Source organism: Ambystoma mexicanum, chromosome 5q, assembly GCF_040938575.1.
Source record: "Ambystoma mexicanum isolate Mex_15411 chromosome 5q, UKY_AmexF1_1, whole genome shotgun sequence".
Taxonomy (NCBI): domain Eukaryota; kingdom Metazoa; phylum Chordata; class Amphibia; order Caudata; family Ambystomatidae; genus Ambystoma; species Ambystoma mexicanum.
This window is the reverse complement of record NC_090933.1, coordinates 159,399,226-159,411,960: the sequence shown is the minus strand read 5'-3', so window position 1 is coordinate 159,411,960 and position 12,735 is coordinate 159,399,226. Positions and strand designations below refer to the sequence as shown.

At 42.3% G+C, this 12,735-nt stretch overlaps 1 protein-coding gene across 1 annotated transcript in view; it reads right to left on the bottom strand.

Moving 5' to 3' along the window:
- Positions 1-12,735, bottom strand: part of ARHGAP28 (Rho GTPase activating protein 28) — a 1,312,783-nt gene that overhangs the window by 902,695 nt on the left and 397,353 nt on the right. The window contains exon 4 of the mRNA XM_069620694.1: positions 10,667-10,755. Coding sequence (XP_069476795.1) covers positions 10,667-10,689 — 23 coding nt within the window. The 5' untranslated portion in view covers positions 10,690-10,755. The remainder of the gene's footprint in view (positions 1-10,666; positions 10,756-12,735) is intronic.

The following is a 12,735-nucleotide window of genomic DNA, read 5'->3' as shown; positions in this document are numbered from 1 at the left end:
TTGCAAAAAGATTTTATATCTAGATATAAATGTTTTTGCAAAGTTTGGTGGGATTTTGTCAAGAGGGCGGGGTCTACAATATTGTAAAGCCTTATAAATGTGGTGCCATTTGACAAATCTGCGCAAACGTTGGCAAATAGATTTTAGATCTAGATATAAATGTTTTTGAAAGGTTTGGTGGGATCTTGTCAAGAGGGGGCAACATTAGAGTGGGGGTATAAAATATTGTAAAGCCTAATAAATGTGGTGCCATTTGACGAATCTGCACAAGAGTTTGCAAAATGAATTTAGATTTAGATAGAGAAGTTTTTGCAAAGTTTGGAGGAATTTTGGCAAGAGAGGGCTAAATTAGAGGGGGGTCTCAAAATGGTTAGATGGCTTATAACGTTGTTGCTGTTTAACGACTGTAGACAAACGTTTTCAGAAAGATTAGAGACCCAACTTTGAATGTTTGTGCAAAGTTTGAATGGATTTTGTCAAGTGGGGGCTAAGTTATATGACTATTGTATTTATGTACATTTTGACACTTTAAAAAAAATAAAAGATGGGTGGATTTCCAGCAAAGCCGTGTAAGGAGGATTGGCAAGGTCCTGAAAGCATGGCTTTGCAAATGTGTCTGTGTTTTATTTTTTGACAAGTGTCATAATGTAGGTACAAAAAATAGTGATATACCTTTGGTGACTGAGGTATAGCCTGTGGCCATGGGCAGTGGCCAGATTGTCCGGGTCATAGCATAAGGTCATGACCCAGACAATGTGACTACTGGCCTTGACCACGAGGGACGACCAATGGGGATAAAGTGGCCATGTCCATCAGGGACCGGCTATGTCATAAAGTTTTTTTCGAAATTGGGATAGGTTTGAAAGGGAAAAAAATGTGCTTGCGCTAATATGGTCATAGAGTTCTATCTTCACCTTCTGCAGGCTGCCATGGAAAGGGAAGAGGGCCTCTGTACGGAGCCCTGCCTTCCCTTTCCATGGTGGTCATCTTGGAAAAGGATTTTCCTTCCTACAGTGGGACGCCGCATGTATCCTCGTATAGGAAGAAAAATCCATCACAGGTTACTGCTTTGGCACCCTGAGGTGGTAATGGCCTTCAGCCCTCACTGCAGGGGCTGGAATGGGGAATAACGGTCTGGAGCCTTCATTATCCGTCCTCGCTTCGCTTGGGCCGATAACTTGGGCTGGCAGGCCATTATCCCCTGTTCCAGGCTATAGGATTTATTTTTTAGTTCTATTTTTTAACTGTGAAAGGTGGTTCCTAAAGGAACCTTTTTTGTTGTTTTTTGATTATATTTTTTTTGCAGGAGAGGTTAGAACGTAAGGTGGGGAGGGAAATGAGGGAAGAGGGATCAAGCACTAATATAGAGGGGCAGGTGGGCAGGGTAAGATGTGTGTTACATCTAAGGTAGGGGACAGTGTTTCTCATGCTCCATGATTACAGCTTCAAAAGCACTTTGAAATTGCTCCCCCCTGCAGAGTGGTGTGTTGCAGTGTATACAGAGTTCTGTCTTTGAAAGGTTTGGAACAACAGCCTCTTGTATTGCTTGCAAGGTAGATGATGGGATTTTGTGTCCCACAGAGGTAGGCTGTATGGTTACTGTATTGGTTGAGGAAGATGAGGTAGAGGAAGGCAGCCTATTACTTCCTAAGAAAGGAAAAGCCTTTCTGAGAGCATTGCAGTGGTTGGATTGGGTGTGGCGGTGCATGGAGGTGGTCCCGTAGGAGTACTGTCCAGGTTGTCCACTACTGGTAGCTTTAGCCTTTGGTACACTCCCAACAGTGTTAAAGAACTGGCACAGCCATGATCCAATCTTGGTGCTAGAGGTAGGCACTTCCTCTACCTCATCTTCTTGCTCCTCTTCATTGTCTCTGGAAGTACTGTGCTTTTTTTGTTGTGTAGGTTCTCCAGCAGGTGGTGGTGGTGGCTCTTGGGGAAGAGGGATGGCAATAGCTGATGCCATTTTTAAGATAAATAGCAGTATTGCTAATATTCCAAGTATGTGCTTTGTACTGTGATTGTTAATGGTAAATGAGTATGAATAGGTGTAGGAGCTATGTAAGGCGAACATTTTGAGCTTGAAAGTTCCTAGATCAGTAGGAAGTGCAGTTTCGGAACTGTTCGTGAAACACAGACCCGATCGCAAAGTGCGGATGCGTTTATGAACATGTCATCATGCCGAGCGCGAGCGCATGGTCACGTGACACTGTCTGGAAGGACTGCGATAACACAAGACATTCGCGAACATCACGAACATCGACGGATGCAAAAACATTGGAAAAAGTTGCAAAAAGTGTATAGAAATGTTAAAAATGATGCTAGAAGGTGGGAAATGGCAGCGTTTTAAGGTGAAACATTGTAAATTGGACATAAATGTTGCTATATTCGGGTAAGTATGATATTAGTAAGTTGTAGGAAATTAGCATGCACTGGTAAAAACCCATGAAATTCACTAAACAAACTTTGTTAAAGGGACATTATGATTAAGTTGCATTAATAAAACCTATGAAAATCACTGTAAAAACTTTGTTAAAGGGACGTTATGGTTAAGTTGCACTATAAAAACCTATGAAATTCACAAAAAAAACGTTGTTAAAGCGATGTAATGGTTAAGTTGCACTAATAAAAACCTATGAAATTCAATGTAAAAACAACCTTGTTAAAGGGACGTTATGGTTACCAGTAAAACCTCAGAAATGGGCCAGTTAATTTTGAAGAAAAGTCTCTACAAGTGATTGTGGTTATAATGTTGGTAACAAGATGTCAGAAGTGATTGGACGACCTATCATGAACTACTTAATCTATTAAAGAACGTACTCATCTAAACAAAACATTATATTGGAGTGTTGTTGTTAATACAGAACCTAATCATACATAAACATAGGCAATGGCTGCAGCATGCACCATAAGTATAGTTCTGTTATTTTGGATAGTAAAATAACGAATGCTACCTTATCAGAGTTTTGACTAATGTTAAACATGTAAGAACTAGCTAACAATTCAGCCCACAATGTATACAAATCAGAGGTACATACGGGGAAACTAAAGTAAGGAAGAAAGAAACAGCATCACCAGAAAATGTTAACAACATTAAAGTGGATCTTTATGTATACAAATAAATTGTGTGTTTGAGGCCTGCCTATTGTCCCATGTATGTGCACCATGAGCTGAGACCAAACCCTAAGGAAAGTACTTTAAGAACATATACGAAAGTTAGTTTGTAGATATATAGCACCTTATAAACTTTGGAAATTCTCATTGTAAGTAAAAACAAAAAACTAGCCTAATCATGTCAGTAACCAAAAACAAGTGGCCGAGATTTGTGATGTCATCTTTGATGTCTTGGGTGTTAGTCTTAGCAGTGCACGGAGGCGGCGCTAGTTATGGTTGCTTAGCTTACAACAACTGGTGAATTTCTGAGGTTTTTTTTGGTTTTACTTGTAACCATAACGTCCCTTTAACAACGTTTTTTAATTGAATTTCATAGGTTTGTATTAGTGCAATTTAACAATAACTTCCCTTTAACAAAGTTCTTTTTGGTGAAGATATATATATATATATATATATATATATATATATATATATATACATATATATATACATACACACATACACCATGAAAATAGATTGCCATACTACAGGCGACATCTGAGTACACACACACACACACACACAAAGATATTTTTGCTTTACCGTGTTAGCCAAGGGTCCAAGAGTAATATAAAATGCATTAAGGCAATAAAGGGAAAGGATGATAACTTAGGCTAAGAAAGTAATCTATGTGCAAATGTTCATTATCCTCAGATTACTTCACATCACTCTATCAGACATAGGAAGAAAGAAAGAATGAAGCTGTTGGAAAGGCAGAACAGATTAGGAATTCACCTCTGGGATTCCTTATCTGTTTGTGTCTGTGGTTCTTTTTTGGGGTTCCTTCACAAAGAGCCACACATTTCAGAAGTCACCTCCACACATTCCAGCCAGGAAAATGTTAATGGGGCACTGCAATCTATATGCAAGCAGGCGGGAAACAGAGACCCTCCTGGGGTGTTCGCAGAGGAGCATAAAGAAATGGTGTAGTGTCAGTCACATCATGTGCAAACCTACCAAATGCCAGCATGTTTTAGGCAGAGCTGGTTGCAAGTCCATCTCGGCTGAGCCTGCTGCCCACTGTGCCCATCTATGTTTAAGCTTGGGATAGGAAACACAGTCGGTCACATCTTGGTCAATTGAATTAAACCAACGAATCAGGCTGTGTTGCACATTTCCAATATTGCCTTTAAAATGCTGGGCAGACTTAAATAGAGCAAGCCATTTGTTGGGCTGATCCCCTGGTGAGATTGTTGGTGGCAAAGGCATCCACGTCTACGACGTGTGCCCCTATAGTGATAATAGGGAGGGGTACCAATCAATCATGTGCTTGGCCTTTGACTTGTGAAGACTGTTGTGAAAAGGATGATGACATATGGAAAGTGTGCTTCTCTACATCTAAAAGATGTAGAGAAGCACACTGGCCTATACTTATCGGGCAGTGCTTTTAAAGCATGTTAAGGGCTTTGATTGGAGTGAACCCCGCAGCAGACCATTGACTCCGAGGGGCCGGTGGTCTCGGGATGTGTCAGTGAGGTGTCAGTGAAGAGCCATATAACATTTTATAGGAAATAAAAGGTGTCTCTGGTGACATCTGGTTCTTTAAGAGTGCCAAGAGTGGGAATTTGTTAATTGGGATAGTTCCTCATGAAGCTCTGATGTCTGTTCAAACCATCTTCCAGTTTCCTGAAAATCGCATGCATTTGTATTTATATGTTTTCTGTCCCAAAGTTATCTTTCAGTACTGTCATTTTAAAGTCATCAAGGGTTTGATTTGGTCACAAAAAGTGTTCAACAATGGCCATGTCCTTACTCCTTCTTCTAAGGCTTTGTTTGTGGAGTTCATCTGCTTATGTAGATGCTGGCCAGTTTCCCCACCATTGTTGCCGACCCGGGGCGTTTTATACACATAATCAGATACGCAGCATTGCTGGATGCAAATGTGAAACAAGTCATTTTGGAATCCTTCCCCTGTGTGGTATATCTTGTTTCTGCATAGCATGGCTTTATTTTCGGCTCAATGGGGACGTTACTTGCTTCTTATCATTGAGTTTTGCTGGCAGCCTAAATGCAAAAGGGGCATTTCAGGGAAAACCACACGTAGTTGTTAATCTTGTTGCAGAATAGTTTGTAATTTCTAAGCAATCTTTTTACTGCAACTCTGAATTGTATGTGAGCACAAGTGAATGGTGTGGAGTGAAGATATATTTTTTGTTTAACAGAAAAAACAAAATGGCTGATTTAGAAAGACGATTCTGAGACTGCTCAGAGCAGTATTTTTAAATTGAACTGCCACACCCATGCCGCACACGAATGAACACAGGGGCTGACATGCGCAGCCGGAAGATGCAAGCTTTGGGTTCATTAGGTAAGTGTGTGTGTCTGTAGAGGGGGAGTGTTTGTAGTGTGGAGGGCAAGGGGGCTGAGGAGAAATTGTAAATGTGCTTGCGTGGGTCGAGGAGGAGTGTTTGTTGCATGGAAGGGAGAGGTGGGTAGGCGAGTACGTTTGTTTCTGTTTGTGTGTGTCTGTCTCTGAGGGGAGGGGGGTTGACATAGGAATGTTTATGGCAGGGATGGGGAGCAAAGGGGAGTTCAGAAGGTGAACCCCCCTGATGTAAAAGGCAATGATGGGTCGGGATTCGATTCCAGGGGGTTCAGTGAGTGAAAGACCTCCAAAATGTGATAAATCGGCCAAAAATAAATCTTTATTGCAGGCAGCCTTTAATATTCGAAAATATGACATAGAACCAAGTGAATACATCACTTTCACTCAAATGTCTGATGGATTGGCTCAGAATGATAGTTGTCCACAATGCCTCATTCATTCTGACAATCGTTGGTAGGATGTATCCTTCAAATCACACATTTCTATTATCAACACAAATCTACAATGACTAACTATTTCCTCATAACTACAGTTCCAGGAAAAAACTATGTGCCACTCTCGCTCACTGATCTTTGCCATGGCTGTCAAAGTTGAACATTGTACTATTATTGATCAAGGAACCCATCAATAACAAGCTACTGGTCCTTGATTGACACATGGGAAACCACAAAGTGAGTCGGGAAAATGGATGTGCACAAAATACTGCTGGGAAGATGCTAGCATGTCAACAGTCCCACTGGTAGTAACACTGGAAGAGGGCCACCTGCAGGAAGATATTGGCTGGCAGTTTTGGTGGAGGGACAGGAGACAGGTAAGTGTCTCAGGGGAATCGGATATAAAAGAGGGAAAGCTCTGGGTGGTGTGAGGGAGAGTTGTCTTGCGGGAGAAGAAAGACAAAATAGGTTCCCCGGGGAGGCCCATCGAAAGAAACTTTATATTCCAAAACCACAGAGGTGGGAGTATTGACATACTAACTGACAATAACTAGTGTCATTTACTGGTTCTAAAATCATATATCAATGTGACAGCTGTGTGACCACCACCCTGCCTCCATCCGTCAGGCAGTTTTCTGTTGCCAGATGTCTGCATTGGTGGACTTGTAACAGTAATTAGGGACTGTTTGTGAGCAACCGGAATGGCTTTCAACGGGTAACATTCCAGTGACTATACCCTTGACCCAGCACCCTGGATGCAACATTGTGCTCTGCTCAGCCAACTATAAGGCAACAATTTGTGGCTAAAATAGCAGGTATTGCCACACAATTTGTCTGGCACTAACAAGAGAAATGTGATGCCACGGGGTCTTGTAACACACAAAATCCCCGCTACAAGGCACTCTTCACTGCAGTTTGATCTCTTACCCGTTTCTCCTTCTGCATGTAAATTATAACAAATGGTGTGTAAACATCACCAAAGCAAAACAACTCTGGTGGTGTCACTAAAATAGATTTGGGTATTAGGCAGCACGAGGAGAAGCAGGTATTGTGGCCTAGACGAAAATGTCATTACACCCAGCATGAGAAACTAGTCAAACGTGTTTGGAATGGGATCTGTAGAGGTATCGAGGTGTAGTTTCTGCCTTAACATTAAAGTGAAAGTGAAACTGATGTTTTGTAGAAAGAAATCGTTGACTTGTGAAGGGTGTGAAGGGTGCCTCCTTCTCCTGAAAAAATAGCTATATCTCCCATGCTGCATTGCCAGATGAGACTTTTCAGAAATGGAAAAACTGCCATGTTTTTTTCCGATGCGAAAGATAGCTGCTATACCCGAGGGTACATGAAAATGGAAAGCACAAAAATGGCATATGGAGGCGGAAACGTGGTGCAAAGGCATCAGCCTAGAGGTGGGGGGAGGGTAGTATGTGAAATTGGTGGGCTTGCAGCACAAACGTTTTCCAGTAGCCACAGGTATTCGGTCAGATACCCTCGGCTGCCCGCAAAGACCAGTTCAGGAATTGAAAATGCGTCACAGCAAACAAGTGTTTGAGGGGGTACGGAAGAGTGCTGGGAAGGTAAATGTGAGTTGGGGGAATGCGGGACCTTGTCATGAGCAGAGGGGCACTTGGTGAGTAAGGGGGATACAGGGGATTTTTATTTTTTATTTTCACCATTTCTGCCAATGATCAGAGGTGTAGACGGGCAAGGACCACCCAAAACCTGTAAATGCCCACTCAGCAGCTCTGTGTGGGCATTTACAGATGTTAATGTCACTGTGGTGGGCCTAACTAAATAAGCTTCAGGCCTCACTTGTTAGACAATCCTGGCTATGCCACTGCCGATAATTACGGCTATATGTGGTTCACTTCAATTACAGCTGCGGCGATGAAAAAAGAAGTTAGTCAAAAAAGAGATATTGGTACATTGAGTTCAGGGTTGAAAAACACTGGCTATCTTGTAGCATTTTAAATGGCCGAAGGCCAAGTAGTATTGTAAAATATAAAGTGGGTATGGCCGAAGGCTATAGCCAGTGGCCTATTAGTCTTAAAAAAATAGCGAGCACGGCCATGGCCAAAGACCATAGCTAGTGACCAATGAGTGCTTTATAAAAGTACAGCGAGCACGGCCAAAGGCCGTGGCCGCTTCCGCAATGGTTAGTGACCAGTTAGAGATTTACATAATACAGTGGGTATGGCCGCCAGGTGTGCCAATGAAATATACAATGGGCATGGCCGAAGGCCATAGCTAGTGGCCCATTACTGATTTAAAATATACACAGTGGGAATGGCCCAAGGCCATGGTCACTGGCCTTCACCAAGGGCCATGGACAGTGGCAGTGAGAAATATACAGTGGGCAAAGCCCACTGCCCATGGGCGAAGGCCATGGCCAGTAGCGAAAATACATATACAGTGGGCATGACCAAAAACGATGGTTTAACAAAACCCTTGAAATTCAAAGGAAAAAACATAATATTCATTGCATTTGGTAACAGGGTTCTCTTTTACAGAGGTATGTATATATATATATATATATATATATATATATATATATATATATATATATATATATATATATATATATATATATATTAAAGGAAACATCTTTAGTTGAAGTGCAGTTAAGGTCAGTAAACTTAACCCAACAAACTCTTAGAAATTCAGTGCATTGGGAAACTCAGGACCAGCTTGGATGCTGAAAGCTTGCAGACATCTAGAAGCATGCATTGGTTGTTTTTTTGCATATAATTGCCAAGATGGGATCGGCAGGGAGAACACTGAATCGTGAGGCCCTAGAACCAGTAAGGCCCAGGGCAGTTTGCTCCCATGGAATGCCCCTTTTAAGGCCTGGGAGTGGGGGTTTGGTGGAGGTTTGCACAGATCATCAGAAAAAAAGGTCATTGTTTTCAGGTGCAGCTGGCAGTAGCGAGGACAGCCTTGGGTAGAAGGTTGGGAAGCAAGCCAGAATGTAGGGAGGAATTGCCCTGGGAATGAGGAAGTGAGCAAGGATTAAATTTGGGGACAAAATGCCTGGCGAGAAAGATGGAGGGGAAGCTGAGGAAGACTGTAGGAAAAGTGCTCTGTGGGAAGAAAGAGGACACAGAAAAATAGGAGTGTTGCTTTATAATGTTATTAAATTACATGACATGAAAGTAGACGGATAGCGTAGACGGATAGCAAGTCCAAGTTCCATCTGGTTGGTTCACAGAGGGATCATCCATCACCACTCATGAGCCGTAACAGAAACAGGATCTGGCATGTTGAGACCACGCCGCTGCATGCATGCATTAAGAGCACCTTGGCTTCATGTTCGTTTCTCCTCCCCTTCCCCCTTCCGCCAGAAGGGATGGGGGGAGACAGAGAGGAAAGGTGAGAGAGAGGGGGGGGAGAGGGTGAATTATGTATTTAAAGGGATGGTCTAGTAAAAAATTTTATTTTAAAAATAGATAGGCCACATAAAAAAAAAATACTAGCATCCTCCGTTTTAAAACTTCCTATGTAAATTTTTGAGCTATTCAAGCTCAAAATTCGAAAAAGCAAGCATAGGGGCGCAGCCATTTTGTGAAATGGAGGCCCTCCTGTGCTGGCTTTTGCGGCACTAATGATACTAAAGCCAGCCAGCTTTAGTAAACAAAGTCTACCGCTGGGTGGCTTTCCCTTCATTAGTGCCGGGACTCAGAGGACGGGGACCGGAGACCAGAGCAGGAAAGCTGCAGCTGAATCTCGGTAAGTGCTATTTATTTTTTTTACAAAAAATAAGCACTAGCTGCGTTTTTTTTTCTAAGTTTTCTGGGCTGGAGGAGCCCGGAAAACTTAGAAATAAAACCGCAGCTTTAAAAACGTTGTATTTATGTTTGTGGTCGCTTTTGAAGCGACTGCAAACATAAATACAACGTTATTGTGTCGGAAAACGCTGTGGTTTTTCTTTCCAAGTTTCTCAGGCTCCTCCGGCTCCTCCAGCCCAGAAAACTTAGAAAAAAAAAACGCAGCTAGTGCTTATTTTTTGTAAAAAAAAATAAATAGCACTTACCGAGCACTCCTTGCTTGCTGTCTATTCGTTAGTATCCCGCCAACATTGCCCATCCTCCAGAATGCCACCTGCCTTGGCAGAAAAATAGGATATGATGTTTCTAAGATCCCATTTATCCCTAATTCCTGCTGGCATTTAGAGAGAGAAGCCAAACGATGTTGGGGAAGTCCAGGAGAGGTGGGGCTCTCCAGTGTAGATTACGTTTTCTCGCTGCCGGAATGTCAAATGCGGAAGCCAATCAAAAGATTAAAGAGGCTCACCCAGTGACAACAACCACACATTGCTTAAATTGCTACATAAACATACATTTTTATTTACCTACACAATATCAATTCTTCACATCTTACAACTCAGGGTAAAATGATGCATTGATTAGGCTGGCTATATGTTTGCTGTCCCTTGTTGCGGTTGAACAGTTGCTGGAGTTACTGCTCTTGATGTTCTCTTTCTGGCTCATTAGATTATTTTGGGATTAGCTGGAGTCATTACCAATCCACTCTATGTGTATAAGGATTGTTCTAGTGGCCGGCCAATGACAGGTGTGCAATAGGATAATAGTGCGGATTGGCACAGCTTACGAAATAGCTAATTTGCCTATCTCTGATGTATTTGTACTTGTACAGGTTCTAGACGTCCCTCCTACACAGGCACATGGTTAGACAAATGCAAACATAACACTATTTTAAGAGCAATTGAGGTCAATGAAATAACAACATGCTTACTCACTGTGCCGAGTTCATCGTCCACATCAATACAAAAGCTCGCCAGCAGGCCAACAGTCCACGTTCAAAAGGCCCGAATTAAAGGTGTTTTTCCTGAAATTATAATCAAAGTTGTTTATTGTGATGTATAAATAAATGAGCAACAGCTAAAGAGGCACATTAAGAAGGCACTGCAATCAGAAGTATAGGGTAACATGCCACAATGTGCACCACTGTGTAGCAGTATTTATTTTCACTTGTTCTGCTTGGCTCAGTTTAAAAGCATGACCTTCAATCTATGCTCGAAGGTGGGAGAGGCGTTCATGGTATAGCTGAGTATTTCCCACACTACTCGTTTATGGGCCGAATTTTAATTATGTTTAAGGAAATGGTTCATATGGTCTAGCCAATTGGAATGTATAGGATATGTTATGTTATATGGCATTTGTATAGCACCTAGTGCCATTGGTATGGCCTCAAAGCACTGTGGGTGAACGCCTTTGGAGAACCAAAGTCCGAGGTATGAGAATTGGTAAGAGGATATAGGCTAAATGAATAAAACATATGTTCTTTCATTTCATCACTATTTCTAAATAGGTGTAGATTAGCTGACATATGCCTTAATGGGTGATAGTATGTGTAATTAGCCAACAATAAATAAAGAAATCTTTACTGAGAAGGAACAAACGTTAAAATAGCTTGTTCTGCTTACAGGGGTCTGAAATATGTGGCTCTACAGATGTTTTCGACTACGACTTCCAGGATTCTTCACAAGTAACTAGGTTGACTACGACAGATGGGAGTTGTAGTGCAAAACATCTGTCAAGCCAAAGGTTGCAGAACCCCATATGGCCTGGAACCGCCCCAGGAGGACCCATGTCCCATTTTAGCACTCTGTACCATATCAGAGGCGAATATCAATTTGCATATTAGTTTGGTGGTACCCATGGGGCACTCTGGCTGAAAGATCTGGCAAATCTCTTCAGTACAAAAGTAACCAGAAGAAAACCCAGATGCACGCTTCGGCCTCCCTACATACATGCCAACATTCTGTGACCAAAAATCTGTAGGAATCTTAAAGTTTCCAAAATAGTATGCAGCATAATGATGACAACACAGGAAATTATGTCACATCAGTTTTACCCAATGAAAAGACAAATACATCTGGGGGTTAACAGCCGCTGATTATCACTAGATGGACAGGCAGCTGAAACAAGAAATACCCCTGAAAAGCTATAAATCCTTCTATGTCAGCAAGTGCCTGCTGTGGAGGAACCAGTGTGAAAAGGCAACAATGTGATAACACTTCTGTATACACCAAGGGAAGTGATGGCTGCAAGGGCTCCCGCAAATTCAGCTTGTAAGGCAAGCCCCAGAACAAAAGTAATATAGAGAGAAATATATTGCTGTGTTATAACACTGCTAATTGGCAACATGGGGCAGTTTCTGGGGACATCCCTGAGGCTCATAGCCCCTTTCAACTGAAAAGGTTGAAAGGTGCTGATGCCGATTCGTTTTTATGCACTTGAGTCTGTTTCACGTCATCTGTTGCCAGGCAAACATCCATCAAATTAATGGACCATTTAACATGCCCACTTTCTTAATGCCAGGGACGATGTTCTGCTCAGGGTGGGCTGGCTGGGCCTCGGGCAGGCAAGTCTGGAAATTGGTAGGAGTGGACACTGAAATCTGTAGGCGGTAAGACTGCCTAAAAGGCAGCAGCCCACCACCCAAATCGGCAGGGTTGGCCAGCATGTGGGCGTCAACTGTGACCTGCAGATGAGGTGCTTGGTTCCCCTCAGCTCTGCTAGTAAGTGCGTGTGCTAGCAATTGCTTTCATAGTCATGCCTGCACAGTCAAAATACCTTTTTCTGCCCATATTCCAGTGTTTGGGTTAAGCCGGAAATGCGATCTCAGCCTGATAGAATGCCAAACATTACGACAATTTGCAATCAGTATTTGATCTGAGGTTCCCCATCTCAAACTCGCCTTGATCTTAAATTTTTCACTTTCGGTTTCCTTTCATGTAAGCTTTTCTACGCTCTTTGTTAGGAGTCAAATGCCCAAGTGAAGGTAGTGTCCTGGTATCTGGTA